The sequence below is a fragment of the Macaca nemestrina genome, chromosome 20, assembly GCF_043159975.1.
Source record: "Macaca nemestrina isolate mMacNem1 chromosome 20, mMacNem.hap1, whole genome shotgun sequence".
Taxonomy (NCBI): domain Eukaryota; kingdom Metazoa; phylum Chordata; class Mammalia; order Primates; family Cercopithecidae; genus Macaca; species Macaca nemestrina.
In genome coordinates, this window is record NC_092144.1 from 10,653,652 (window position 1) to 10,680,282 (window position 26,631).

The window sequence follows — 26,631 nt, forward strand, 5'->3', positions numbered from 1 at the left end:
GGTTGCAGTGAGCTGAGATCGTGCCACAGCACTCCAGCCTGGATGACAGAGCAAGACTCTGTCTCAAAAACAAAAACAAAAACAAAAATGAAGACCTCTAAGATCTTCATGGGTGCGGTGGGGGAGTGCCGGAGATTGGCACAGGCAAAAGTTGGCAAGGGATAATCTTGTAGAACAGGGTCAACAAACTTTCTGGGGAGGGCTAGATAGCAAACATTTTTGGTTACGTCACACACAAGGACTTGGTTGCAACTGCTCAACTGTGGCATAGTTCTAATACAAAACCAGCCACAGACAGTATGTAAATGCTTCTGCGTGGCTGTATCCAATAAGTGTGAATTTCATATTATCTTGTTCATGTCAAGAAATATTATTTTTTTTGAGACAGGGCGAGACTCTGTGTCTATTTTTTTTTTTAATGTGAAAAAATCCATAAATAAACTAGAGCAGCACCCAAAGCCCATTCTGCCCCAACAGAGAAGCAGGCAGTCACTTCAGGCACCTTTTTTTTTTTTTTTTTTTTTGAGACGAAGCCTCGCTCTTGTTGCCCAGGCTGGAGTGCAATGGCGTGATCTCAGCTCACTGCAACCTCCACCTCCCGAGTTCAAGCGATTCTCTTGCCTCAGCCTTCCAAGTAGCTGGGATGACAGGCACCCGCCATCATGCCCGGCTAATTTTTGTATTGTTGTAGAGACAAGTTTCACCATGTTGGCCAGGGTTGGTCTCCACATCCTGACCTCAGGTGAGCCACCATGCCCAGTCTACTTCAGGCAACTTCTGTTGCCCAGGCTGGAGTCCAATCATAGCTTGCTGCAGCCTCAAAATCCTGCGCTTGCTGGGCATGGTGGTTGACGCCTGTAATCCCAGCACTTTGGGAGGCCGAGGCGGGTAGATCGCTTGAGCCCAGGAGTTTGAAACCAGGCTGGGCAACATGGTGGAACCCCATCTCCACAACAACAAAATTCCTGGGCTCAAGGAATTCTTCTGCCTCACCTTCCTGAGTAGCTGGGTCTACAGCTGCAGGCCACCATGCCAAACTAATTGTTTTACTTTTTTTGTAGAGACGGGGTGTCACTATATTGCCCAGGCTGGTCTCAAACTCCTGGCCTAAAGCAATCCTTCGGCCTCAGCCTCCAAAGTGCTGGGATTACAGGCATGAGTCAGTGTACTTGGCCCAAAATATACTTTTTAAATCGTTCAACCATTTAAAAAAAAAAAAACGTAAAAATCATTCTTAGCTGTGGGTTGTAGAAAAACAGGTTTTGGGCTGTATCTGGCCCACAGGCCGTAGTTTACCAGTTTTGACTCTGGAAGATACCAGGAACTTCTAAAAACTGCTCAGAGAAAAAATGGAGAAAGGCTACAAGTAATTGACTTACAGAGGAACCTTATTAGGCACACACAGAGAAGCCGTATCTCTCACTGCCTATCAGAGCTATGCCAATGAAAACAATAAGGAGGGCTGAATTCCAAGGCTCGCATCTCTAATCCCAGGATTTTGGGAGGCTAAGATGGATCACTTCAGCCCTGGAATTTGAGACCAACCTGAGCAACAGAGCAAGACCCCATCTCTACAAAAAATTACCTGAATGTGGTGGCACATGCCTTTAGTCCTAGCTACTCGGGAGGCTGAGGTAGAAGGATCTTGTGAGCCCAAGAGGTTGAGGCTGCAGTGAACTGTGACTGTGCCACTGCACTCCAGCCTGGGTGACACAATGAGACCCTGTCTCAAAAAACAAAACAATGAGGAGATACCATTATGTAGCAGCTATCAGATGGATAAAAAAAATTAGAAAGATAGGGGCGGGCGTGGTAGCTCACACCTGTAATCCCAGCACTTTGGGAGGCCGAGGTGGGCGGATCACCTGAGGTTGCGGATCACCTGAGGTCGGGAGTTTGAGACCAGTCTGGCCAACATGGTGAAACCCCGTCTCTACTAAAAATACAAAAATCAGCCAGGCGTGGTGGCACGCCTGTAATCCCAGCTACTGGAGATGCTGAAGCACAAGAATCGCTTGAACCTGGGAGGCGGAGGTTGCAGTGAGCCAAGATCGCGCCACTGCACTCTAGTCTGGGCAACAGAGCAAGACTCTGTCTCAAAAAAGAAAAAGAAAAAGAAAGAAGAGGCCAGGCGCAGTGGCTCACGCCTGTTAATTCCAGCACTTTGGGAGGCCAAGGCAGGCAGATCAACTGAGGTCGGGAGTTGGAGACCAGCCTGACCAACATGAAGAAACCCCGTCTCTACTAAAAATACAAAATTAGCTGGGCGTGGTGGCGCATGCCTGTGATCCCAGACACTCAGGAGGCCGAGGCAGGAGAATCGCTTGAACCTGGGAGATGGAGGCTGCAGTGAGCCGAGATCGCGCCACTGCACTCCAGCCTGGGTAGCAAGAGTGAAAACTCTGTCTCAAAAAAACAGGGAAGAAAAATTAGAAAGACAGATAAAGCTGTATGTTGGTGAGGATATGAGAAAATGGACACCTTGAACCGGAGCATGGTGTTAGGAATGCAGACAGGGAGGGTCTTTTTTGGGAAAGATCAGACAGGACTTAGAGTGAAGTTGCAAATCCTCTAGGAATGGGCAGTCCCACAGAAGGGGATGTGTGACGATGACTCCAGCATTGTTTGTGGTGGCCGGAAATTAGAAGTAACCAGATACCCACTATGAGGGGATTAGAGAAGAGGGTAGGCGGGTGCAGTGGCTCACGCCTGTAATCCCAGAACTTTGGGAGGCCAAGGCGGGCAGATCATGAAGTCAGGAGTTCGAAACCAGCCTGGCCAACGTGGTGAAAACCCCGTCTCTACTAAAAATATAAAAATTAGCCAGGCGTGGTGATGCATGTCTATAATCCCAGCTACTTGGGAGGCTGAGGCAGGATAATTGCTTGAACCTGGGAGGCGGAGGTTGCAGTGAGCAGAGATCACGCCACTGCACTCCACCCTGGGCGACAGAGTGAGATTCCGTCTCAAAAAAAAAAAAAAAAAAAGGAAGAAAAAAAAGAAAAAAAGTGACAAACTAGATTTACAAACATCAGTGTGGAGAGTTCAAAAATAGCGTAAGGAGAGGAAAAAATAAGAAACAGAAAGAGATTTTTGTTTTTCTGAAGCACACCACCATTTAAGGAAATGAAACACGAACGAGGCATATTTTTCAAGGACACTCAAATGTCTAAATAAGTTTCTGGAAGGTGGATTGGAAGGAATGGTATTAGATGGGGTGGGGGTGGCACTGATGGTGGAGAGTGGAGGGTGGTGAGCTTCAGCCCGTGGGTGCTGTCTTCACATTTTTAAATGGATGGGAAAGAAGAATTTAATTTGGGACTCATGAAAAGTATGTGAAATAGAAATTTCAGGGTCTGTAAATAAAGTTTTATTGGAATGCGGCCATGTTCGTTCATTTCCATATTGTCTATGGCTGCTTTTGCAACTGCAAAATGAAGGCACTGAAGCACCAAACTCAAAAATGTATACATTAAATATGTGCATTTTTGGGGCATATTAAGTATACGTCAGTAAAACCAGAAAAAGTTGGGCATAGTGGCACACGCCTGTAATCCCAGTTACTCAGGAGGCTGACGTGGAAGGATCACTTCAGTCCCTGAGTTTGAAGCCAGCCTGGGCAATATAGTGAGACCTCATCTCAACAAAAAGGATAAAAGGAATAAAAATAAAGTGGGGAGGAAAAAAGAACGGAGGCAGAGTTGAATCAGTGCAATAGAGACTGTATGACCCGCCAAAGTGAAAATATTTACTGACCTTTAGCATTGAAGGGTGAAGGTGGAGGCTGAAGGTGAAAAAATAATAATACAAGAAAAGTGGTCTGCGCAGGCTAACGTGGATGGTTGTCAGGAGCTAAGGAATGAGATGAACTCAGTTTTGGACTCCTGCAGGCCAAAATACAATTTTTTTTTTTGAGATGGAGTCTCAGTCTCACTCTGTCACCCAGGCTGGAGTGCAGCGATGCGATCTCAGTTCACTGCAATTTCCACCTCCCCGGTTCAAGCGATCCTCCTTTCTCAGCTTCCCAAGTAGCTGGGATTACAGGTGTGTGCCACCACGCCTGGCTGATTTTTGTATTTTTAGTAGAGATGGGGTTTCGCCATGTTGCCCAGGCTGGTCTTGAGCTCCTGACCTCAGGTGATCTGCCCACCTCGGCCTCCCAAAGTGTGGGGATTATAGGCGTGAGTCACCACACCTGGCCCAAAATAAGTTTGTTTTTTTTAAATTTAGGCTGGGTGCGGTAGCTCATTCCAGTTTGTTCAACCCCTTGATAAGCCCGAGCCTCTGCTTATCTCAGGGCCTTTGTCCCTGCTGTGCTCCTCCTTGGACCATTATTTTTTCCACCTCTTTTGGTGACTTCTTTCCTTTCACGTCTTTGTTCAAAGAGGCTCCTTGGAGGCCGGGTGCGGTGGCTCACACCTGTAATCCCAGCACTCTGGGAGGCCGAGGCCGGCAGATCACGAGGTCAGGAGTTCAAGACCAGCCTGGCCAACATAGTGAAACCCCGTCTCTTCTGAAAGGACACAAAAATTAGCTGGGTGTGGTGGCGGGCGCCTGGAATCCCAGCTCCTTGGGAGGCGGAGACAAGGAGAATCTTTTGAACCCGAGAGGCGGAGGTTGCAGTGAGCTGAGATAGCGCCATTGCACTCCAGCCCAGGCAGCAGTGAGAGACTCCATCTCAGAAATAAAAAGATGCTCCTTTGAGAGGCTATAGAGCCAAGAGCTGACCTTCGGCACCAACTATCAACACACCCCTGGTAGCATGGTGAACACTTGACATGAATTGATTCTCGCCCTCCTACTCCCACCCACAAGATTGGTCTTGCCCAGGCTGGAGTGCAGTGGTGTGGTCACAACTCACCGTAGCCTCGACCCACTGGCCTCAAGCAATCCTCCTGCCTTGGCCCCCCAAAGCTCTAGGATTACAGGCATAAGCCACTGCGCCCAGCCAAATTGACATATTAAAGCCTCACATTATTCCAGTGATACTGTGCCGTCAGGACCCCCAATTTGCAAATGAGGAAACTGAAGCACAGAGAGATTAAATCATGCTCGAAGGCCGAGTCAGTTGGATCGCCTGAGGTCAAGAGTTTGAGACCAGCTTGACCAACATGGTGAAACCCCATCTCTACTAAAAATACAAAAATTAGTCAGTTATGGTGGTGCCTGCCTGTAATCCCAGCTACTCGGGAGGCTGAGGTTGCAGTGAGCCGAGATTGCATCACCGCACACCAGCCTGGGCGACAGAGCAAGACTCCGTCAAAAAAAAAAAAAAAAAAAAGAAGATATAGAAATGAATTAAGACATTCCAGCTCAGCCCAAGCAAGGCAGAGATTGGGGCTACCTGCAGCAAAAGGGAATAAAATGAGACTCCAGGCAGAACTTTCAGGGCAGCAGCTTGCATGCAAAGAAGGTGGACATCGCTCTGTCTGTTTGTCCTGCAGGCAGAAGGCCTCCCAGCTGCTCTGGGAGGCACGTCTGGAATGGTGGTTGCCTCTCAAGAGATTCCGAGGCTGAGCCAGGCGGAGCCTCTGGCAGGGGGCCAGAACCTCAGGGTTGGGTGTTTGGGATAGACATAGAACAGGCGGGTGGTGTCCAGAGCTGGCCAGGAACAACACGGGCCGGCGAGAAAACACAGCTGGGTCCGTGCCCTCCAGCCTGTGCCCTCTGGTCTGTTGGTAGGGGCTCTGGCCACCTGACATTCGAGGCTGGGATGAGAACTTGGGCCCTACCTTCGAGCTCTGCGGCAGATTCAAGCTGTCCTGGGTTTATTTATTTTTACTTTTTTTCTTTTTCTGTTTTTTGAGATGGAGTCTCACTGTCATCCAGGCTGGAGTGCAGTGGCGCGATGTTGGCTCACTGCAACCTCTGCCTCCTAGGTTCAAGCAATTCTCCTCCCTTAACCTCCCGAGTAGCTAGGACTACAGGCGTGTGCCACCATGCCCGGCTTATTTTTGTATTTTTGGTAGTGACGGGGTTTCACTATATTGGCCAGGCTGGTCTTGAACCCCTGAGCTCAGGTGATCCACCCACCTCAGCCTCCCAAAGTGCTAGGATAATAGGCTTGATGTCCTGGGTTTAGATACTGGCTCAGTTGAGCCACTTCCTGGCTGTGTCACACAGGACAAATGAATCTCCTCAAGCCTCAGTTTCCCCAGGTATAAACAGGGTTGACCAGAACATTATCAGCAGAAGCAGCAACCAGTACTAAACCATGTGCATTAATTCATAAATTCTCCACCTCTCTAAGACGGAGAGCATTATCATGCCACTTCACAGATAGGGATGTTTAGGGCTAGAGAGGTGACGTTGCTTACCCAGTATCACACCGCATGAGTTTGAACCCATCTGGCAGAGCCTCCCTGACCATGTTTCAAGAAGAACAGCTGTCATTATCATTATTATTATTATTTTTGAGACACAGTTTCACTCTGTTGCCCAGGCTGGAGTACAGTGGCATGATCTCAGCTCACTGCAACCTCCGGCTCCCAGGTTCAAGCATTTCTTGTGCTTCAGTCTCCGAAGTAGCTGGGATTACAGGCACCCGCCAACACGCCTGGCTAATTTTTGTATTTTTAGTAGAGACAGGGTTTCACTATGTTGGCCAGGGTGGTCTTGAACTCCTGGCCTCAAGTGATCTGCCTGCCTCTGCCTCCCAAAGTGCTGGGATTACAGGCATGAGCCACCATGCCTGGCCAGCTGTCATTATTATTATTAATTATTTTGAGATACAGTTGCACTCTGTTGCCCAGGCTGGAGTGCAGTGGTGTGATCTTGGCTCACTGCAACCTCCGCCTCCCAGGTTCAAGCGATTCTCCTGCCTCAGCCTCTGGAGTAGCAGGGACTACAGGTGTGTGCCACCACGCCTGGCTGATTTTTGTTATTTTTAGTAGAGACAAGGTTTTACTGTGTTGGCCAGGCTGGTCTTGAACTCCTGGCCTCAAGCCATCCGCCTGCCTCGGCCTCCCAAAGTGTGGGATTACAGGCATGAGCCACCGTGCCCGGCCCAGCTGTCATTATTATGAATCATTTGGGTGGCTTCTCCCAGGGACCTCAGGGCAACCCAGCAGCTGACATTCTGCACAGCCGGCATCCCCTTTCCTGGCATCAGGACTCAGTACTTCCTCTCGGAAGCACCCCCTTCCTTCCTCAAAGGCCACAGGGCTTGAGTGGGGCTCCCCTACCCCCAGTGTCCATGGCTAGGCAGACAGGGACACCGCACTGTGATTGGCTCAGCAATGGGCACATGACCCAGGCCAGCCAATGAGGGCCCCCTCTGGGATTTTTACTGGTGCTCTTTGGACTAAGGAGCTCCCTCTCCACTAAACGGAACAGACAGATGCCTGGAGCAGTGAGGTCACCTTCCCTTGCCTGCCTGAAAGAGAAGCTCCCAGGGTAAACAAAAAATGAAAGGCATCAAGTTAGATTCCTGATGATACCTGAGCACTGAGGCCAGCGTGGTGGCTCATGCTTGTAATCCCTGCACTCTGGGAGGCCAAGACAGGAGGATCACTTGAGCCCAGAAGTTTGAGACCAGCCTGGGCAATATAATGAGGCTTTGTCTCTACAAAAAATTAAAAAAAATTGGCCGGGCGCGGTGGCTCAAGCCTGTAATCCCAGCACTTTGGGAGGCCGAGGCGGGTGGATCACGAGGTCAGGAGATCGAGACTATCCTGGCTAACATGGTGAAACCCCGTCTCTACTAAAAATACAAAAAACTAGCCGGGCGTGGTGGCGGGCGCCTGTAGTCTCAGCTACTTGGGAGGCTGAGGCGGGAGAATGGCGTGAACCCGGGAGGCGGAGCTTGCAGTGAGCCGAGATCACGCCACTGCACTCCAGCCTGGGAGACACAGCGAGACTCCGTCTCAAAAAAAAAAAAAAAAAAAAAAAAAATTAACACGGCACTCGTTAATTTTCTTCCACCAGACACATCACTCCAACTCTTAGAGAGTCTCTGTCTTGTCATCCACAAAAGGAGAAGAATTGTGCAGCCAACCTCAGGGCTGTAGCAACCATGCAGAGAAATTAGGTGACTGCCACTTTGTCAGTATCCAGAAAGCGGGAGGTATTTGGGGGAAAGTTCCCCAAGGCTGTTGGTTTACCAGGCAGAAATCCTCCCTGTTTATTCAGTAAGTGGCAGGAATCAATCTTGGACCAGTTTAAGCAGTGAAAAGGAAATGTGTTGTTATGTAACTGATGACAGCTTCAGGCATGGCTGGATCCAGGTGCACAAATATCTTGCTGTTGTTGTTATTAAGAGATAGAGTCTCGCTCTGTTGCCCAAGCCGGAGTGCAGTGGTGCAATCACGGCTCATTGCAGCCGTGACTCCTAGGCTCAAGTAATCCTCCCGCCTTAGCCTCCCAAGTAGCTGGGTCTACAGGCACTGCAACCTCTGCTTCCCTGGTTCAAGCAATTCTCCTGCCTCAGCCTCCTGAGTAGCTGAGGTTTCAGGTGCGTGCCACCACACCTGGTTAATTTTTGTATTTTTAGTAGAGATGAGGTTTCACCACGTTGGCCAGGCTGGTCTTGAACTCCTGACCTCAAGAGGCCTGCCTCGGCCTCCCAAAGTGCTGGGATTACAGGCATGTGCCACAGCACCCCGTCTGGATCCTGGCATTCTGAGGGTCCAGGATGAGCCATGGGAAGAAAGAGGGCCCCCCCACCCCCAGCCATTCTCCCCGCCTGAGACCGCTTACCTGCCGTTCCATCACAGCTGCGCTCTGTGATGCTAATCTTCTTCACCATATGGACGTTGCTGGTAGCCGCAGCAGGCACTGGGCACATCGTCTCCACCACCTCCTGGCTGCGGAACACAGGTGGGCTCTCAGGCCCACCAGGCATTGCCAGGGCCCTCAGCCCTGCCCCATAAGGCTCCAGGCTCTGGGCCCGCTGTGCAGGGGTGCCAGCGGCTGTGCTGGCCACCACCTCCACCTCCCGTGGCCCTTCTACCACCCGGACGGTATCCACGCGAACCGGGCTGTCTGGCGGTGGCCAGGCCTGGGGCTGGGGGTCGGCCTGCCGGGCCTGAGCTGCCTGCAGCTCCTGCAGTGCCTTCTTGAGCTGGGTCTCCAGCACAGCGACCTTGGCAGTGAGAGCAGCCTCCCCATCAGGCATGCCCAAGTCCCGTTCTCGGACCCAGGTGCCCACACTCCGGGTCTCAAGTGCCACTGGGTCCTCTGGGGGATCGGGGAGGTCCAGGCAGAGCTCGCTGCGGCCCCGGCCCGCTGTGGGGTGGCCCAGGAACTTCTGGCTCTTAAGTTGCACTGTGAGCTGCCGCTTTTCCTCCTGGAGCACCGAGAGCTTCACCTGGAGCACGGGGATCAGCTTCACCTGCTCCTCCAGCTGCCGTAGCTTCCGCAGGGCACCCGCCATCTGCTCTCGCACGTGGGCCAGGTGCCCAGCACTGGGAGGCACCGGCGTGGACAGTCCCGAACTCCGTGGCGTCGGGGGTGGCAACCCCACACCCACCAGGGAGGCCGTCGAGCCGGCCGCACTGGGGGTCAGGGAGCCCAGGCCGGCGGGTGTGGCCGCCTGGTCCTCGAGACGGCGACGGGCGTCCAGCAGTGTGCGTTCCACCCGCGGATTGAAGCCACCGCGGGTCTCCAGAGCACCATACTGAGGATAGAAGCCACGGCCGCAGTAGGAATAGGCTGAGTGGCGGCTGTCCCCACTGGCATTGGAGCACAGCGACTCAGTGGACGTCCACCAGGAGCCAGGGCCACGGGGCAGCGAGCTCAGGCGGGGGCGGCGCTGCACCGCCACGCGTCGCAGCGTGTGGCCCTTCTCGATGTCGTCCACGTACTTGAGGAAGTCCAGGTCCAGGCGATAGCCATAGGGGGTCTCCACAGAGTAGGGTGGGTCGGGGTCCTTGGCAGGGAAGGCAGGCGGGGAGGCCGGGCCAGGGGTCCCTGGGGGTGGGAGAAACACCAGGACCTTTGAATCCTCTTGTCCCCATACTCAGGGTGAAGACTGATGCCTGGGGAGAGTTGGGGTTTATTTGCCCAAGAGATGGGAGCCCACCTGGTACTCAACCGCGTCTGCTCTCAGACCCTCCCAGCGCAGGGCTGTGCCTCCCCATCAGACACCCGGGGCAGGACTCTGCCTCCTCCCTCAGACCTCTAATCGTTGGGCTGCGTCCCACCCTCAAAGTCCCCAGGGCAGAGTCCCCGGCCCCTCAGGCCTCCAGAACTGAAGCTCCCCAGGGCAGGGCCCTCTTCCCTGAGTCCCCTGACCTGGGAAGGGGGCAGGCACGTGCAGGACCTGGGCCATCTTCTTGTCTACAGATGCTCCTTGGAAGTCACTTGAGGGACTGCGAGTCAGACTGCCTGCAGCACTGACTGAGGCTTACCTGGGGAAAGGGAACCATGGCACCGGGAGTTAGGAGTCTGTAGGGGGAGGGAAGGAGATGGGGCCAGTCCCCTCCACTTCTGGCTCACCCAACCCCCCACCCAGGTCTGGGACCCACTCATAGACGCACACCCGGCCCGGCTGCGGAAGGGCTCCCCCCGCACCGCAGGTCTGGAACAAAGAAACCAAACCTCACTGCCTGCATGAACATCTGTCCAGCCCCTGGACAGGCTCCAGCTGTTCCCACAGCCCGGCCTCCACATAGCTCTGGGGCTGGGGGGCCCCAAGCCCAACAGGCCCCACCCTTCCTGCATCCCCTCCCCTCAGCCCAGGCCTGGAGCTGGCCACAGGGAAGGATGGGGGTTGAGGCGCTAAGGGGTTGGGGAAGACGGGAACCTCATCTTCCTGCAAGGATCTGAGGAGACAGAGATGGAGGGGAACAAAGAGAAGCAAAGCATGGCGAAGGGGACACCCAGTGACCCCAAAGCTGACAGCTGGGTCAGGCCTGGACTAGGTAGGGGGGAAGGGGTAGGGAAAGTTGGGGAGGCAGCTAGGAGTGAAGCCTTTCCCCTTTATGGAAACAATTTTCTCTAAAAATAAACAGTTTCACTGCTGGGCTACACAGAACTTCCTGCCTGCCTAGGATGCGTCTGGGCTTAGGGGCGCAGTAGGGATAAAGGGCCGGGTGGAGGCCCAGGAAGTCCTGGGGGTGGAGGGGAGGAAGTAAGACGGGGTGCCTGGAGGCTGCAAAAGGGAGGGACAATCAGAGCCTCTCACTAAACCCCCCTCAGCCCTGGAGGCTGGCCAGGGCTCTTTTGTCCCCAGTATAACCCGTCTGAACTTGGCCGGTCCTTTCTGTTATCTGACCTCCAGCCATCATGCTGCAGAGGCCCCAGCCCATCCCGCCATCAGTGAATCCTTTCTGGCCTTTGAGTGCAGGGGCAGTAGGTACCTTGGGAGGATGGGCCAGGTAGGGCACCTGCTGGGCATGAAGGCAGGGCTGGGGCTCCGGGGCACCTGAGCTTGTCCTTGTTCTCCTGTCCTGTCTTGCTTTGTCTCTCTCCAGGTCTCTCTGTGTCTCTCCACGTCTCTGTCTCTCTGTGTCTCTCTCCACGTCTCTGTCTCTCTGTGTCTCTCTCCACGTCTCTGTCCTTCTACGTCTCTCTCCGTGTCTTTCTCTCTGTCTTTCCACGTTTCTGTCTTCGCTTCTCTGTCTTTCAACACCTGGAACACATGGTCACCAATTGCAGGAAATTTGGTTTTCCATTTGCCTGGAGACTCGCCCCTGAGCAACAGGAAGTTGATTGAAAATATTTTCTGGCCACCAAAAAGAGATGGAGATACAGGGAGCAAGTGGGATTAGAGCAGGATTGGAATAGTCAGGGGGAGAGGGGGTCAGGGGAGTGAGGGTGCTGCCAGGCAAATAGTATAGTAACAGTAATAATAACACCAACTCTTTTTTTTTTTTCTTCCTGAGACGGAGTTTTGCTCTTGTTGCCCAGGCAGGAGTGCAATGGCATGATATTGGCTCACCACAACCTCCAGCTCCCAGGTTCAAGCAATTCCCCTGCCTCAGCCTCCTGAGTAGCTGGGATTACAGGCATGTGCCACCATATCTGGCTAATTTTGTATTTTTGGTAGAGATGGGGTTTCTCCATGTTGGTCAGGCTGGTCTCGAACTCCTGACCTCAGATGATCCACCCACCTCAGCCTCCCAAAGTGCTGGGATTACAGGCATGAGCTACCGCACCCAGCCTAACATCAACTCTTTTAATTGTCGTGACAATTCCATGAGATGGGCAGTTATCCCGTTTCACAGACAGGGGATGCAGAGGGCACAGAAAGGTACAGTGGCTTGCCTAGGATCCTTGGGGCCACGGGGAAGTAGCTGGGCCTGAACGTGAACCTAAGGCTGGTGGATCCCGCCAATGCCCACCAAGTCACCACCCCCAGACTCCACACCAGATATCTCTACCCGTTTCCCAGATATGAAGACTGAGGTCTGAGGGTCCTCAGTCATCTGACCGCCCTCGATCAGGACCAGCGACTCCCTAGTAAGGGGAAGAGAAAGGAGATGAGGGGGTGTGGTGGGGGAGATGGATGTCTGTGGCTGAAACCCTTCTCTCGCTATGGGACCCCTGGGGAGTGGGGAAGGGGTGACAGGATAAGACACAGATGGAGAGACTGGAGCCTACAAGAGGGGACAGGTAGGGAGTTCAGGGAAGGGGCGCGGGTCTCCCCAACCCACCACCCAAGACCGGCCTGCACATCTTGGAGGTGGCGGGAGCGCGGGGGGTCTATCCGCCCTAAACTCGGGGGGTTGGGGGGCGGCGAGAAGGACCCCGCCCCGTGCAGGGAGGGGGCGGGGCCTGTGGATCCCCGGCTAATGGCAAACAGCTGCCGCTCCCCACGCCGGCCCAGCCGCCAAGCCCAGGCCCAGCCCGGCCGGACGCCCGGCCGCCTTCCCGCCGCCTGGGGCATGGCCGCGGAGGAGGGTGAGGGGGGACAGTGCGGGGAGGGGGCAGAGCCGGGCGGGGAGCAGAGGCAGAAAGGGGGACACAGACAGGGGAGAGGGGGCAGAGGGGAGCCAGGACAGGGGAGACGGGCAGGGCACGAGGAATCGATGGGGGTACTGGGAGGAATCGATGAGGGTATGGGGTCATAGACGGGGAGGGAGCAGGGACGCGGGGGCAGAGACAGTACAAGTCTGGAAAGTTTGGGCATAGAAGGTGGAGTTGGAGGCAGCGGCTCGTTGAGACCAGAGAAGTCGTGTCCCGGGGTTGGAGGCGGGGGGTAGGGTAGTAGGTGGGGGGGCGGTGCACACTCGATCCCCGAACCGGACTTGAACCCCTACCCAGCCCCGGGTCCCACTCGCCTTGCGCGCTCCGGCCGCTGCCTTCCCTGCGTCCCGCCGCCCGAGCGTCCTCGCGCGCGCCGCCGCCTGGGCGCCCGGCCCTCGGAGGTGGCTCCGCCCGCACTACGCCCCCTCCTGCTGGCCCCGCCCCTCCAGTCGGCCCCGCCCCCTCCCGCCGCCAGGGCGCCCAGGCCGCGGTGGGGGGGTGGGGATGCAGAGACGCTAGTTGGAGACTGGATCTCACCTGGACAGCAGGTGTGTGTGTGCGCGCCGGGCTGTCCGGCCTCGTCCTTCCTCCCTCCTTAAGTCCCCAAAGCAGGGTTCCCCCCCGCCGGCCTCCCCCCACCGCCGGCTGTCCCTGGGCCGCTGCGGGGGGCGGAACGGCTCGGCGGCAGGAGGGGGTGGAGCTGGCCGGGGCCCAGCTAGGGGAGGGCGCGCGGGGGGGCGCGGCGGCGGGAGGTCACCCCTCCCCCAGGCGGCCCAGGGCTGGACGCGGCCCAGCGCAAGCCTGGCACACGGTGGCGTGACCGCCGCGCGAGAGGGGAGGCTGCACAGGCCTGGGCGCCGGAGCCAGCCAGACCTGGACTCCCATCCCAGACCCACCAAACTTGCTGCTCTGTGCCTCAGTTTGCCCATCTGTAAAATGGAGATGATCATGTTAGCTACCTGATAGGAGTGTTGAGAAGATTCACTAATCATTGGGAAGGGGCCTAACCATTAGGAAGGAGGTCCCTCGGGTTAAAAAGTCTCATAAATGCCGGGCGCGGTGGCTCAAGCCTGTAATCCCAGCACTTTGGGAGGCTGAGACGGGCGGATCACTAGGTCAGGAGATCGAGACCATCCTGGCTAACACGGTGAAACCCCGTCTCTACCAAAAAATACAAAAAACTAGCCTGGCGAGGTGGCGGGCGCCTGTGGTCCCAGCTACTCCGGAGGCTGAGGCAGGAGAATGGCGTAAACCCGGGAGGTGGAGCTTGCAGTGAGCTGAGATCCGGCCACTGCACTCCAGCCTGGGCGACAGAGCCAGACTCAGTCTCAAAAAAAACAAAAACAAAAACAAAAAAGTCTCATAAATGGAGTGTCCTACTTTTGCAGAGATCTTTCTAGGAGCCCTTTAGTACACAGCCAGCCACTCAGCAAGGGCTTAATAAATATTATTAGGCCGGTGAGGTGGCTCACACCTGTAATCTCAGCACTTAGGGAGGCCGAGGCAGGAGGACTGCTTGAGCTCAGGAGTTCCAGACCAGCCTGGGCAACATAGCAAGACCCTGTCTCTACAAGAAAAATTTTTAAGTGAAAATAGGCCAGGCGCAGTGGCTCATGCCTGTAACTGCAGCACTTTGGGAGGGCAAGGTGGGCGGATTATTTGAGCCAAGGAGTTGGAGACCAGCTTTGGCAATGTGACAAGGCCCCATGTCTGCAAAAAACAAAATAAAAAGAAACCACCTGGGGCTGAGAAATGGCTCACACCTGTAATCCCAGCACTTAGGGAGGCTGAGGCGGGTGGATCACCTGAGGTCAGGAGTTCAAGACCAGCCTGGCCAACATGGTGAAACCCCCTCTCTATTAAAAATACAAAAACTATCCGAGCATGGTGGTGCACATATATAATCCCAGCTACTCGGGAGGCTGAGGTAGGAGAATAACTTGAATCTGGGAGGTGGAGGTTGCTGTGAACCGAGATTGCGCCACTGCACTGCAGCCTGGGTGACAGAGCGAAACTCCATATGAAAAAGAAAAAGAAAAGCCAGGCATAGTGGCATGTGCCTATGATCCCTGCTACTCAGGAGGCTTGAGCCCCGGAGTTTGAGGCTGCAGTGAGCTATGATTGTGACACTGCATTCCAGCCTGGGGGACTGAGAGGGAGCCTGTCTGTTAAAAACAAAGAAACAAGAACCAGGTATTATTATTCCCGGTAGGCATGTGACATTATTTGTGTGTTGCCTTCCCCGCTAGAACGTCAGCTCCACAAGGGCAGGAATTTGTGTCTGTTGTCACCATGATGTCCCTGGCACCCACTATGTTCTTGGTGTCTCCATTGATGATGCAGGATGTGTGGATGTGGGGCAGTGGACTGTGAGCATGTCATGAGCATGTGACCCAGCCCCTAGTGACTGCACCACATGGCACAGGTTGCTTATAAAAACCATTTTAAATTAAAAAAGGGAGGAAGCATCAGTGCATACAGATGGGGACACAGGGGCAAAGGGCCCAGCACCGAGTACAATGTGGTCACCCCATAGCCCAGTGGGCACCAGGGGAGACTCCCCTCGCAGCACAGATAGCTGAGGGCCGGGTGCTGGTTCTTCTAGGTGCAGCTTTGGTCCTTGTGGGCTCAGAGGTCTGCCTTTCGAAAACTTGCTCTGTTCAAGGAGTTCCTGGGAAAAGAATGAGGGTGGGTCAGCATGGCCGTGGGGCCCCCAACTCCATAGACCTCCCAGCCCACATCCTCATCCTCTTCCTCTTCCTCTTCCTTCGAGGATCCTTCTGGGGTCTCTCCTGTCCCTGATCCTGCTGTGGGATTCTCAGATTCTCTCTTGTAGTCCACCACGGAAGGTATGAATCATCCTCATTTTACAGATGTAGAAACTGAGGCTCAGAAAGATGAATTCATGTATCTGGGAAGTGACGGCTCAGAGCCTGCCCTGCCTTTGTACATCTGGATGACTTATTCAGATGCTTATGCAAAGTTGAAGCAGCTCATGCTATAATCCCAGCACTTTAGGAGGGCAAAGCGGGTGGATCACCTGAGGTCAGGAGTTCGAGACCAGCCTGGTCAACATGGTGAAACCCTGTCTCTACTAAAAATACAAAAAATTAGCCAGGTGTGGTGGCGGATGCCTGTAATCCCAGCTACTTAAGGAGGCTGAGGCAGGAGAATTGCTTGAATCTGGGAGGTGGAGGTTGCAGTGAGCTAAGATTGTATCACTGCACTCCAGCCTGGGCAACAGAGGGAGACTCTCTCAAAAAAAAAACCAGAAACAAAACAAAGTCAAACAAAGTCCAAGCTACCAGGAAACATGTTGCTGTGTACATGTACAACAGCCCCCATCCTGTATCTGTCCTGGTCTGCCTCTGCATCCCCTCTCTAGTCTCTAGGAGGGGGGTACCAGTTCAGGCACCTGAGGCCAGGTGGGGTGGGTGCCAGCAGCTGGGGCAGGCGCTGGGTAAGCAGGGGCTGCAGAGCCTCCCGCAGGCGGCAGTAGTTGCGCTCTAGCTCACGGTGGTACTCCTTCTGGTCCGGCCCAATCAGGGCCTTATTTTTCCGCAGCGCATCCTCACATCTGAGGGCCAGAGGGTGGGAGATGCTAAGAGACTCGCACACGGGACTGAAAGCAAGACTAGGGGTGGGGGCATCCGTAAGGCGGGGCCAGGCCTGCGGAAAGACCCGCAATAGGAGGTCAGGTTGGGAGAGTGGACTTAATGGGAATCGGGCAGATGGGGGAGCCATGCGGAGATCAGGTGGGCAGAGAGCAGGTCTATGCAGGTTAGGCAGGCACGAGCCCCCTCCTGCGGGGTTTTGCGCCTACTTCTTGCAGAAGTCCTTGAAGCAGAGCCGCAGTTTGTTGTGATGCCGGAAGAGCTTGGGGTCTTCCGGGATCTCTGCTAAAAACACTTGGGCCACCTCCAGGGGACCCTGTGGGGTGAGAGGGACTGGTGAGCCAGCCTGCATGGCACCTGGAGTCCCCCATGCGGCCTGCATCCCCCTTCCACCAGCCGTGCCTGATTCACGGTGGGCCCCACGGAGCCCTGAAGCACCATCTGTAGCATCTTAGCATCTGGTGGGTCCTGCTCGGTGGCAAAGGCCAGCTCCCGTGTTTTCTTCTGCATGTCCTCGATAGCCACCTCCACCGGCGTCAGCACCGTCTATGGGGTGAGGGGAGGGGTGTGCACTCACTGGGGCCTGAGGAGGTCCTGATCGAAGCCAGTCGGGGGCAGCTCAGACCCCGCTGGGAGCAAGAGGGGTCCAAGAACCCAGGCAATGACCAGAATCTGGGGTCCTTCCTGGGTCTGACTCTGGGGGGGGTCCAGCCTTGGGTCTGCTGCGTCTGGTGCCCTGGGGTTTAGTGGCTTTACATCTGGGGTCTCCAGACTTCCTTGGGTCTGGAGGTAGAGGTTTGAGACCGGAAGTTGGAGTTTGGGGTCCCCAACCTGGTTCTGGGGTACATGAGCCAATTTCTGGGTCTAGCGTGTCCACACGTCTCCTCTCTGGGTCTGGGATCCCTGGGCGTCTCCTCCCTGGGCCTTCTTAGATTTGGAGTCCCTGTGCCTCCCCTTTGTGAGTCTAGAATCCCTGGGTCCTCCTGGGTCTGGAGGTGGAGGTTTCAGTTTAGAGATTGGAATTCAGGGTCTCTATATCTTCTCCGCCCAGTTCTGGGGTACCTGGATCTCTTCCTGGGCCACACCTCTCCTCCCTGGGCCTTCCTAGATCTGGGCTCCCTCTGCCTCTTCTTTCTAGGTCTGGAATCTCTGGGCCACGCTGGGTCTGGGGTCCCTGTATCTTGTCTCCCAGGTGTCCCTGGGTCTGGTCTCCTCCCCTCTCCTCCCTGGGGATCTGGTCTAGGGTCCCTGTGCCACCCCTCTCTGTGTCTGAGATCCATGGGCCACCTTGGGTCTGGGTCCCTGTGTCTTCCCTCCCCTCCCCTCCCAGGGTCTGTTGTCCCCTCACCTCCCCACCCCTCTAGGCCCAGGGTCCTCACCCACCTCCTCCCTGTGGCACACACGGATGCGAGTCTTGATGTAGGGGAAGGCGTGGTCGGTGCTGAGCAGCGTCTTACGCTTGTGTTGCTCGGGCAGCTCCCCGTGTGCGCGCCCATCCGGCGTGAAGGGCGTGCAGAACAGGAATGTGCGAAGCCCATAGTTGCGGTCAAAGTAGGTCACCCGGTCCTTGAGCTCGTAGGTATCAAAGTACGGTTCCACATACGTGATCTGGATGTAGGCCTGGGCGCAGGGTCAGGTGTGAGGAGGGTCCCACAGCCCCGGCACGCACAGCCCAGGCCCTGTGCCTGGAGAGAGGGAATCTGGGCATCCCTGGATCTGGGGACTTTGTCACTTCCAGGTCTTCCTATGTCCGGATGTTTGGGAATCCCCTGAGGAACAGGTTTTGGGGTCCCCCAGTGAAATGTGATTTGGGGTTTCCCAGAGAAAGAGGATTTGAGGGTCCCCAGGAAACAGGACTTGGCGTCTCTGTGGATCTAGGATTTTGGGGAAATGGTCGGGGGACCCACCTTCTGTGCGTCAAGCTTGGACTTGTCCACAGGGTTAGAGTCTTTGATAATCTCAACCACGTCGTCGCCAAATCTCTCCGTGTAGAACTCCTGAAGACACAGGGCTGACTCGGGGCCACCCAGGGACAGCCCCTACTCCAGCCCCAAGGCAGCCCCATGCCCCGTTCCACCCCCCACCACAAGGACATGCCTCCAGCCGGTGTGAGATCTCTGCCAGCTTCGTGATCGATGGCTCCTTGTACACAAACTCCTGCTCATCCAGGTCGCCAAAGCGGGCGCCATAGAAGCCCACGCGGAAATACGTCCCGAACACGCGCTGGAGCTGTGAAAAAGGGTGTGGTTGTCCGGGAGGCCCCTGCTGGAGGTCTGCCTGCCCCAGAGATAGGGGTCTCGAATATCAGGATGGGAGTGTGAGGACCACGAGAACATCCAGGCGTGGGCACAGGCAGGGGGTCCTGAGAACATCGGGGCATGGATTGCAATATGAAGTTAGGACTGGGGCTGTATTGTTCACAGGTGTGTCCCTAATGCCCATGGGACAGGGTATATAGCAGGTACCCAATAAATGCTTGGATGGCTGAGGAGAAGGATGGCTGCCTCTCACTCTAGGACAGAGGCTCTGACTCCTTTGTTCTAGGGCATTCTCCTTCCCGTGCCCCGATGCCCGCAAGAATGGGTATACAGTAGGTGCCCAATAAGTGCTTGGATGGCTGAGGGAAGGGATGGCTGTCTCTCACTCTAGGACAGAGGCCCTGGTTCCCTTGTTCCATGGCATTCCCCTGCTCCTGTCCCCGGCCCTAAGTTTGGAAGAAGGAACCCCCTCCCTACCACCCCAAAACCACCACCCCATGACTGGAAAGGAAGTGGAATGGCTGGATGTTCACTTACCAAGGCCGATCCGGGGAGGGTGGGGCAGACATGGTGGGGTCAGAGGTGTGGGGGACAGAGAGACAATGTCATGGGAGTGGTCAGAGGTCAGAGTTCCCTCAACCCCCAGGGTCCTGGTTAACACTGCCCCGTGAGAATCATTCCGTGGGGAGAGAGATCAGAGATGGGAGATGGGTGGGGGCGAAGAGGACCTGCCCTCCCCACCCAGCTCCCACCCGGCCTGCCTGCCTGGGCTCTGGGTTTCTGCCATCTTTGGCCAGAACATTCTCCCCAAACTAGGAGATGCCTAAAAATAGACCTAAGCAGAGAAGAAGCGGGATTGGGGGGGGTGCTGCTGGAGCGGGGGGACACATTAACCAGAAACGAGGAGCAGAGGAGAGCCTGGGGGAGGCTGGAAGCTGGAGACGCAGGGAGAGACAGAGACTAAGAGAGAGATACCAAGATAGGGAGAGCCATGTGATAGATGGGGAGAGATGAGAAAGAGACCATGAGGGAGTCAGAGCCACCCTGCCACCCCCCTGCAGTGACCAAGCTGGCCCTGGCAGAGGGAGGGGTGTCTCTGGAGAGCTCCCAGCTGGGTGAGTCACAAGCTGCCCTCGAGATCTGGGGCGGGGGGGTGGTGCATTTTTAGGGAAGGGAGGGAAGTGATGGGGTGGGTGCGTTGTGGCCACAGCCCCAGCCCCAATGGCCAGCGGCCATGCTCCTCTGGCGCCCCCTGGTGTTCACTGATGGCTGCTGGCCAGTCATCACGGGGGTCCCAGAGGCAGGTGGCTGTCCACTGAGGCTGACTCACCTCCCAGCCGGAACTCTGTCGGGAGAGAAGGGTCAAGGTCAGCAGATCCCTGGGGATGAGGAGTGGGGCTGAGGGTGGGGTCTGGGGAGGGGGTCCTGGGCCCACCTGGTGCATGATCTTGGTGAAGGCCTCCTGCAGTTTGCCATGCACCGCGGCCAACTTCTTGTAGTCACGGTGGGCTTCCAGGATGGGGATGAGGTTCTTGTAGACCTCATTCACCGCCTCGTAGAGTCCACCCTGAGAGTGAGGTGGGGTCAGGATTCCCCAAACTGTCTTCCCCTCTCCACTGTGCTCCTGTCTACCCATCTCCCTTGTGATCCTCTGTGCTCCATCCTACCCACCCTCCATCACCTCCTCCAGGAAGCCCGCCCTGACCAGCCCCATCCCAGATAGGGATTGAGCCTTTCCACTCAGCTCCCACAGAGGGCTCCATGGTCTTCACCGCTACTTATCTGTTTTGTTTTTTTGAGATAGGGTCTCACTCTATCGCCCAGGCTGGAGTGTAGTGGTACAATCACAGCTCACTGCAGCCTCCAACTCCTGGGCTCAAGAGATCCTCCCACCCTAGCCTCCCACATAGCTAGAACTACAGGCACATGCCACCATGCCCAGCTAATTTTATTTTAGTTTTTGTAGAGTCAGGGTCTCACTATATTGCCCCGGTTGGTCTTGAACTCATGGGCTCAAGTGATCCTCCTGCCTTGGCCTCTCAATTAGCTGGGATTACAGGTGTGAGCCACCACTCCCCCAGCCCTTCACCACTTTTAACAAGAATATTCTAGGCCAGGCGCGGTGGCTCAAGCCTGTAATCCCAGCACTTTGGGAGGCCGAGACGGGCGGATCACGAGGTCAGGAGATCGAGACCATCCTGGCTAATACGGTGAAACCCCGTCTCTACTAAAAATACAAAAAACTAGCCGGGAGAGGTGGCGGGCGCCTGTGGTCCCAGCTACTCGGGAGGCTGAGGCAGGAGAATGGCGGGAACCCGGGAGGCGGAGCTTGCAGTGAGCTGAGATCCGGCCACTGCACTCCAGCCCAGGCGACAGAGCCAGACTCCGTCTCAAAAAAAAAAAAAAAAAAAAAAAAAGAATATTCTATGGCACAGGTACCATGTACATCTGCACTTCACCCATCTGTGTTCCCTCATTGATGGGAGAAGCAGTTTTTTTTCCCCCTATTCCTCAAAGAGGAAAGTGAGTTTCAGAGATATGGAGGCAATCCCCAGGGCCAAGACCCGAACACAAGCCCATCTGGCCCTGTGCCCGTGACCTCCATGCCCAACTGCCTCCTGGCGTGTGGTAATATGCCCCTCACCCCCAGCGGGTGCTGGCATCAAGCCTGGCTCAAAACAGGCACCCTGTGAGGTTTGCTGACTGTCAGAAGGCCTGTGTCCACCCCCTGGTTTCTTCCCCTGAGGCCTTTGTGTGTGTGTGTGTTTTTTAAATCTTTTTTTATTATTATTATTTTAATCTTTTTTAAATTATTATACTGGTTCTGACATGTGTGAGCCACCGCATTCGGCCCTTCCTCTGAGGACTTCGTCTCCAAGAATCCAGCAAAGTGACATTAATGAAGTTCTAGGGTACATGTGCAGAACGTGCAGTTTTGTTACGTAGGTATACACGTGCCACGGTGGTTTGCTGCACCCATCAGCCCGTCACCTACACTAAGTATTTCTTCTAATGCTATCCCTCCGCTAACCCCCACCCGTGTTTGTTTTTTTGTTTTGTTTTGTTTTTAGATGGAGTCTTGGTTTGTTGCCCAGGCTGGAGTGCAGCGGTATGATCTCAGCTCGCTGCAACCTCTGCCTCCTGGGTTCAAGCAATTCTCCTGCCTCATCCTACCTAGTCACTGGAACTACAGGCGCCTGCTACCATGCCTGGCTCATTTTTATTTTTTTGAGACAAGAGTCTTGCTCTGTCACCCAGGCTGTAGTGCAATGGCGTGATGTTGGCTCACTGCAACCTCTGTCTCCTGGGTTTAAGCGATTCTTCTGCCTTAGCCTCCTGAGTAGCTAGGACTACAAGTGCCCGCCACCATGCCCGGCTAATACTTGTATTTTTAGTAGAGACGAGGTTTCACTATGTTGGCCAGGCTGGTCTCAAACTCCTGACCTCGTGATCTGCCCACCTTGGCCTCCCAAAGTGCTGGGATAACAGGCATGAGCCACTGAGCCCATGCCCAGCTAATTTTTTTTTTTTTTTTTTTTTTTGTAGAGATGGGGTTTCTCCATGTTGCCCAAGCTGGTCTTGAACTCCCGACCTCAAGTGATCTGCCCTCCTCGGCCTCCCAAAGTGCTGGGATCACAAGCGTGAGCCACCGCATTCGGCCCTTCCTCTGAGGACTTTGTCTCCAAGAATCCAGCAGAGTGACAATAATGAAAACAATGTTGGCCGGACACAGTGGCTCACGCCTGTAATCCCAGCACTTTGGGAGGCTGAGGCAGGCAGACCACGAGGTCAGGAGATCGAGACCATCCTGGCTAACACGGTGAAACCCCATCTCTAATAAAAATACAAAAAATTAGCCAGGCGTGGCGGCGGGCACCTGTAGTCCCAGCTACTCAGGAGGCTGAGGCAGGAGAATGGCGTGAACCCGGGAGGCAGAGTTTGCAGTGAGCCGAGATAGTGCCACTGCACTGCAGCCTGAGCGACACAGCGAGACTCTGTCTCAAAAAAAAAAAAAAAAGAAAAGAAAACAATGTCACTAGTGTCACTAGAGGGCCAGCACCACAGAAGAAATCTCACTGGAACACCTGACTTCAAATGTGACCTTGAATCTCGCTGAGCTCTCAGATGTAAATGCCAGTTCCCCAAAATGTGAGGAACTGAGAAACAGGTAAAGTGACATCACATGGACACAGCCAGCCCCACACAAACCAGAAAAACACGCGGAGCAAAGGCCCCAGGGCTCCTGCAAGTCAAATGTAGAAGCTACCACCTGCCCTCATACAAACAAGCAAACTAGAGAAGAAAACCCCTTTTCAACAGTGGAAAATCAGTTGCCGGGCATGCTGGCTCATGCCTGTAATCCCAGTACTTTGGGAGGCCGAGGCGAGAGGGTTGCATGAGTCCCGGAGTTCAAGCCCAGCCTGGGCAACTAGGCAAGACCCCATCTCTTTAAAAAAAGAAAAAAAATTGGCAGGCACGGTGGCTCAAGCCTGTAATCCCAGCACTTTGGGAGGCCGAGACGGGCGGATCATGAGGTCAGGAGATCGAGACCATCCTGGCTAACCCGGTGAAACCCCGTCTCTACAAAAAATACACAAAACTAGCCAGGCGAGGTCGCGGGCGCCTGTGGTCCCAGCTACTCGGGAGGCTGAGGCAGGAGAATGGCATAAACCCGGGAGGCGGAGCTTGCAGTAAGCTGAGATCTGGCCACTGCACTCCAGCCTGGGCGACAGAGTGAGACTCTGTCTCACGAAAAAAAAAAAAAAAAAAAAAAGAAAAAAAATTAACAAAGAAAAAAAAATTAGCTGGGTGTGGTGGTGCGCACTTATAGTCCCAGCTACTTGGGAGGCTGAGGTGGGAGGATCACCTGAGCCCAGGACATTGAGGCTGCAGTGAGCCAGGCTGCACACTGCAACCTGGGTGAGAGAGTAAGACCCTGTCTCAAAAAAAAAAAGAAAAAAAAAGAAAAAGAGACTTAGGATACAGATCAGCCACAGCCATTGTGGGCCCTTATTGGATTCTGATTCAAACCAAGTAACCCCAAAAAAGATACATCAGAGATGATCTGGGACATCTAAATATAGAGTGCAATGAAATGACATCAATGACATTAAAGGATGACCATTAACTTGGCCACGTGGGATACGAGTTTTGTAAAAGGGTCTTTATCAGGAAGGGTTGCACAGCGGGTACTTGTGGGAGTGGTGGGAAAATACCTGGGATTTGCTTTTTTTTTTTTTGGAGACAGAGTCTTGCTCTGTCCCTCAGGCTGGAGTGCAGTGGCATGATCTCAGCTCACTGCAACCTCCGCCTCCTGGGTTCAAGCGAGTCTCATGCCTCAGCCTCCCAAGTAGCTGGGATTACAGATGCCTGCCACCACGCCCGGCTAATTTTTGTATTTTTAGTAGACATGGGGTTTCCCCATGTTGGCCAGGCTGGTCTTGAACTCCTGACCTCAGGTGATTCACCCGCCTCGGCCTCCCAAAGTGCTGGGATTACAGGAGTCAGCCACTGCGCCCAGTCTGGGATTTGCTTTAAGCTGGAGCTTCTCCAACTTGAAGATGCATGTGAATATCCTGTCTTTATTTTATTTATTTTTTGAGACATGTCGGTTTCACTCTGTCACGTAGATTGGAGTACAGCGGCACAATTATAACTCATTGCAGCTCCAACCTCCTGGGCTCCAGTGATCCTCCCGCTTCAAGCTTCCTGAGTAGCTGGGACTACAGGTACGTGCCACCACACCCAGCTAGTTTCTTGTATGTAGAGACAGGGTTTTGCCGTGTTGCCCAGGCTGGTCTCAAACTCCTGGCCTCAAGTGAGCCTCCTGCCTCAGCCTCCCAAAGTGCTGGGATTACAGGCGGATTACAGGCGGGAGGCTCCTGCCTCAGCCTCCCAAAGTGCTGGGATTAGGTGGAAGGACTGAGTGAGGCCAGAAGTTTGAGACCAGCCTGAGCAACATAGTAAGACTCCCTCTCTATAAAAAAATTAAAAATTGGCAGGGTGTAGTGGCACACACCTGTAATCCCATGACTTTGGGAGGTTGAGGCAGGCAGATCACTTGAGCTCAGGAGTTCAAGACCAGCCTGGGAAACATGGCAAAACCCCATCTCTACAAAAAAATACAAAAAATTAGTCTAGTGATGTGTGCCTATAGTCCAGTTACTCAGGAGGCCAGGGTGGGAGAATCACCTGAGCCGCCCTGGAGGCCCAGGTTGTAGGGAGCTATGATCACGCCACTGCACTCCAGCCTGTGTGACAGAATGGAGGCCTTGTCTCACAAAATATCACAAAGAAAAAATATATATAATAATTTAAAAATTGGCCGGGCATGGTGGCACATGCCTGCAGCCCCACCTACTTGGGAGGCTGAGGTGGGAGGATTGCTTGAGCTCAGGAGTTCGAGGCGCAGTGAGCTATCATCGCACCACTGTACACCAGCCTGGGCAAAAGAGCAAGACTCTGTCAAAAACAAACAAATAAAAAAACAAGAAAGGAAAAAAGAAAACAAAGGAAAATTGAAAGCATCTCCAGCGTATGGAAGGTTTGCTATATCAAGCCTGCATCAAGGGTCTCATGGAGACATAGGCAAGTTACAGGGCCTCTGAGAAACCCAATTCTCCTTCTTGCTTTTTTTTTTTTTTTTGAGACAGTCTCACTCTGTCGCCCAGGCTGGAGTGCAATGGCGCAATCCCGGCTCACTGCAACCTCTGCCTCCCTGGGTCAAGTGATTCTCCTGTCTCAGCCTCCCGAGTAGCTGGGATTACAGCTGCGTGCCACCACGCCTGGCTAATTTTGTATTTTTAGTAGAGACAGGGTTTCACCATGCTGGCCAGGCTGGTCTCGGACTCCTGGCCTCATGATCTACCTGCCTCAGCCTCCTAAAGTGCTGGGATTACAGATGTGAGCCACCGCGCCTGGCCAGTTCTCCTTCTTTCTAAATCCCCTGCTGGAAGGGTCTAGGAAGCAGATGTGATGGCGCCTCCCTGGCCCGAGCCCCCTCTCCTGCACCCAGTCCCCAAGGCCTCACCATGGTGAAGTAGCCGGCTGCCTGTTCCAGCAACCCCACCAGCCCCAGCTCAGTGAAGTGCTTCCCGGAGCAGAAGCCCTCCTCGTCGGGGGACAGGATGTCGTCGGAGATGGCGGACTCCTCTAGCACGTTGGATGAGATGTTCTGGGGCAGAAGAGATGGCATCAAACCCTCGTCCCCACTGCACAAGTGCTGCCCACCGCCTGCCGCCCCCTGGCCTCTCACCTGGAAGGAAACACAGCCCACGGGCAGGTGGCGGTGGTCCTCAAGCAGGGCGAGGTACTCAGCCACGAGGGCGGCTGCATGCACCATGCACTGGGCGGCCTCGGCATGGTTGCCCAGCTCCGCGTGCTTCCCGGCCATGTTCTGCAGCCAGGTCAGCCGCAGGTCTGGCGAGCCCTGGTAGCCCCGGGCAATTCTGGAGTCCAGGTGAGGGGGGATGTGAGGAGGGGACTCACCTGGTCCTCCCCACCTGCCTCCCACTTGTCCACCCCCTTCACTGGTTACCCCCATATCTGCCCCAAGGACCAGCCAATCTCCTCACCTGTACCCCATCGCCTCACTCATTCCGTCACCTGGCCATCCCTCACCTGTCCTCCCTTTCGTCTGTTTTCTCACCTGCTGGCCAGTCATCTGTCTTCACCTGTCTCCTCCCCTGCCTACCTTACATATTCCTTTAGTCATCTTTCTCCTTACTTGTCCTGCTGTCTCCCACTGACCAGTCAGTCTCCTTACCCGTACCCTACTCACCTGTCTATCTCCTCACCTGTCTATCTCCTCACCTGTCCGCCCCCTCACCTATCCATCCTCTCACCTGCCC

The 26,631-nt window shown here is 54.6% G+C and overlaps 2 protein-coding genes across 18 annotated transcripts in view; both read right to left on the reverse strand.

Annotated features, from left to right (window-relative positions):
• Window positions 1-13,606, reverse strand: part of LOC105473260 (KN motif and ankyrin repeat domains 2) — a 36,171-nt gene extending 22,565 nt beyond the window's left edge. For 2 of the 7 annotated variants that reach the window (XM_011727270.3, XM_011727075.3), the window contains exons 1-4: window positions 13,224-13,300; window positions 11,366-11,572; window positions 10,234-10,349; window positions 8,698-9,909 (exon numbers count right to left, since the gene is read on the reverse strand). In XM_011727270.3, coding sequence (XP_011725572.1) covers window positions 8,698-9,909; window positions 10,234-10,270 — 1,249 coding nt within the window. In that variant the 5' untranslated portion in view covers window positions 10,271-10,349; window positions 11,366-11,572; window positions 13,224-13,300. Of the gene's footprint in view, window positions 1-8,697; window positions 9,910-10,233; window positions 10,350-11,300; window positions 11,573-13,223; window positions 13,322-13,446 lie in introns of those variants that run through there. The other 5 variants (XM_024789573.2, XM_011726998.3, XM_071086589.1 and 2 more) reach the window with 4 other exon arrangements.
• Window positions 13,607-15,335: 1,729 nt separating this feature from the next.
• The window catches only part of LOC105486911 (dedicator of cytokinesis 6), a 62,798-nt gene continuing 51,502 nt past the window's right edge, over window positions 15,336-26,631 (reverse strand). For 7 of the 11 annotated variants that reach the window (XM_071086582.1, XM_071086583.1, XM_071086581.1 and 4 more), the window contains 11 exons: window positions 26,037-26,229; window positions 25,812-25,955; window positions 20,217-20,348; window positions 20,112-20,126; window positions 18,621-18,752; window positions 18,431-18,520; window positions 17,907-18,143; window positions 16,926-17,069; window positions 16,733-16,839; window positions 16,325-16,486; window positions 15,336-15,580 (listed from right to left, as the gene is read on the reverse strand). In XM_071086582.1, the coding sequence (XP_070942683.1) occupies window positions 15,538-15,580; window positions 16,325-16,486; window positions 16,733-16,839; window positions 16,926-17,069; window positions 17,907-18,143; window positions 18,431-18,520; window positions 18,621-18,752; window positions 20,112-20,126; window positions 20,217-20,348; window positions 25,812-25,955; window positions 26,037-26,229 (1,399 nt within the window). In that variant the 3' untranslated portion in view covers window positions 15,336-15,537. The remainder of the gene's footprint in view (window positions 15,581-16,324; window positions 16,487-16,732; window positions 16,840-16,925; window positions 17,070-17,906; window positions 18,144-18,430; window positions 18,521-18,620; window positions 18,753-20,111; window positions 20,127-20,216; window positions 20,349-25,811; window positions 25,956-26,036; window positions 26,230-26,631) is intronic. The other 4 variants (XM_071086584.1, XM_071086580.1, XM_071086587.1 and 1 more) reach the window with 1 other exon arrangement.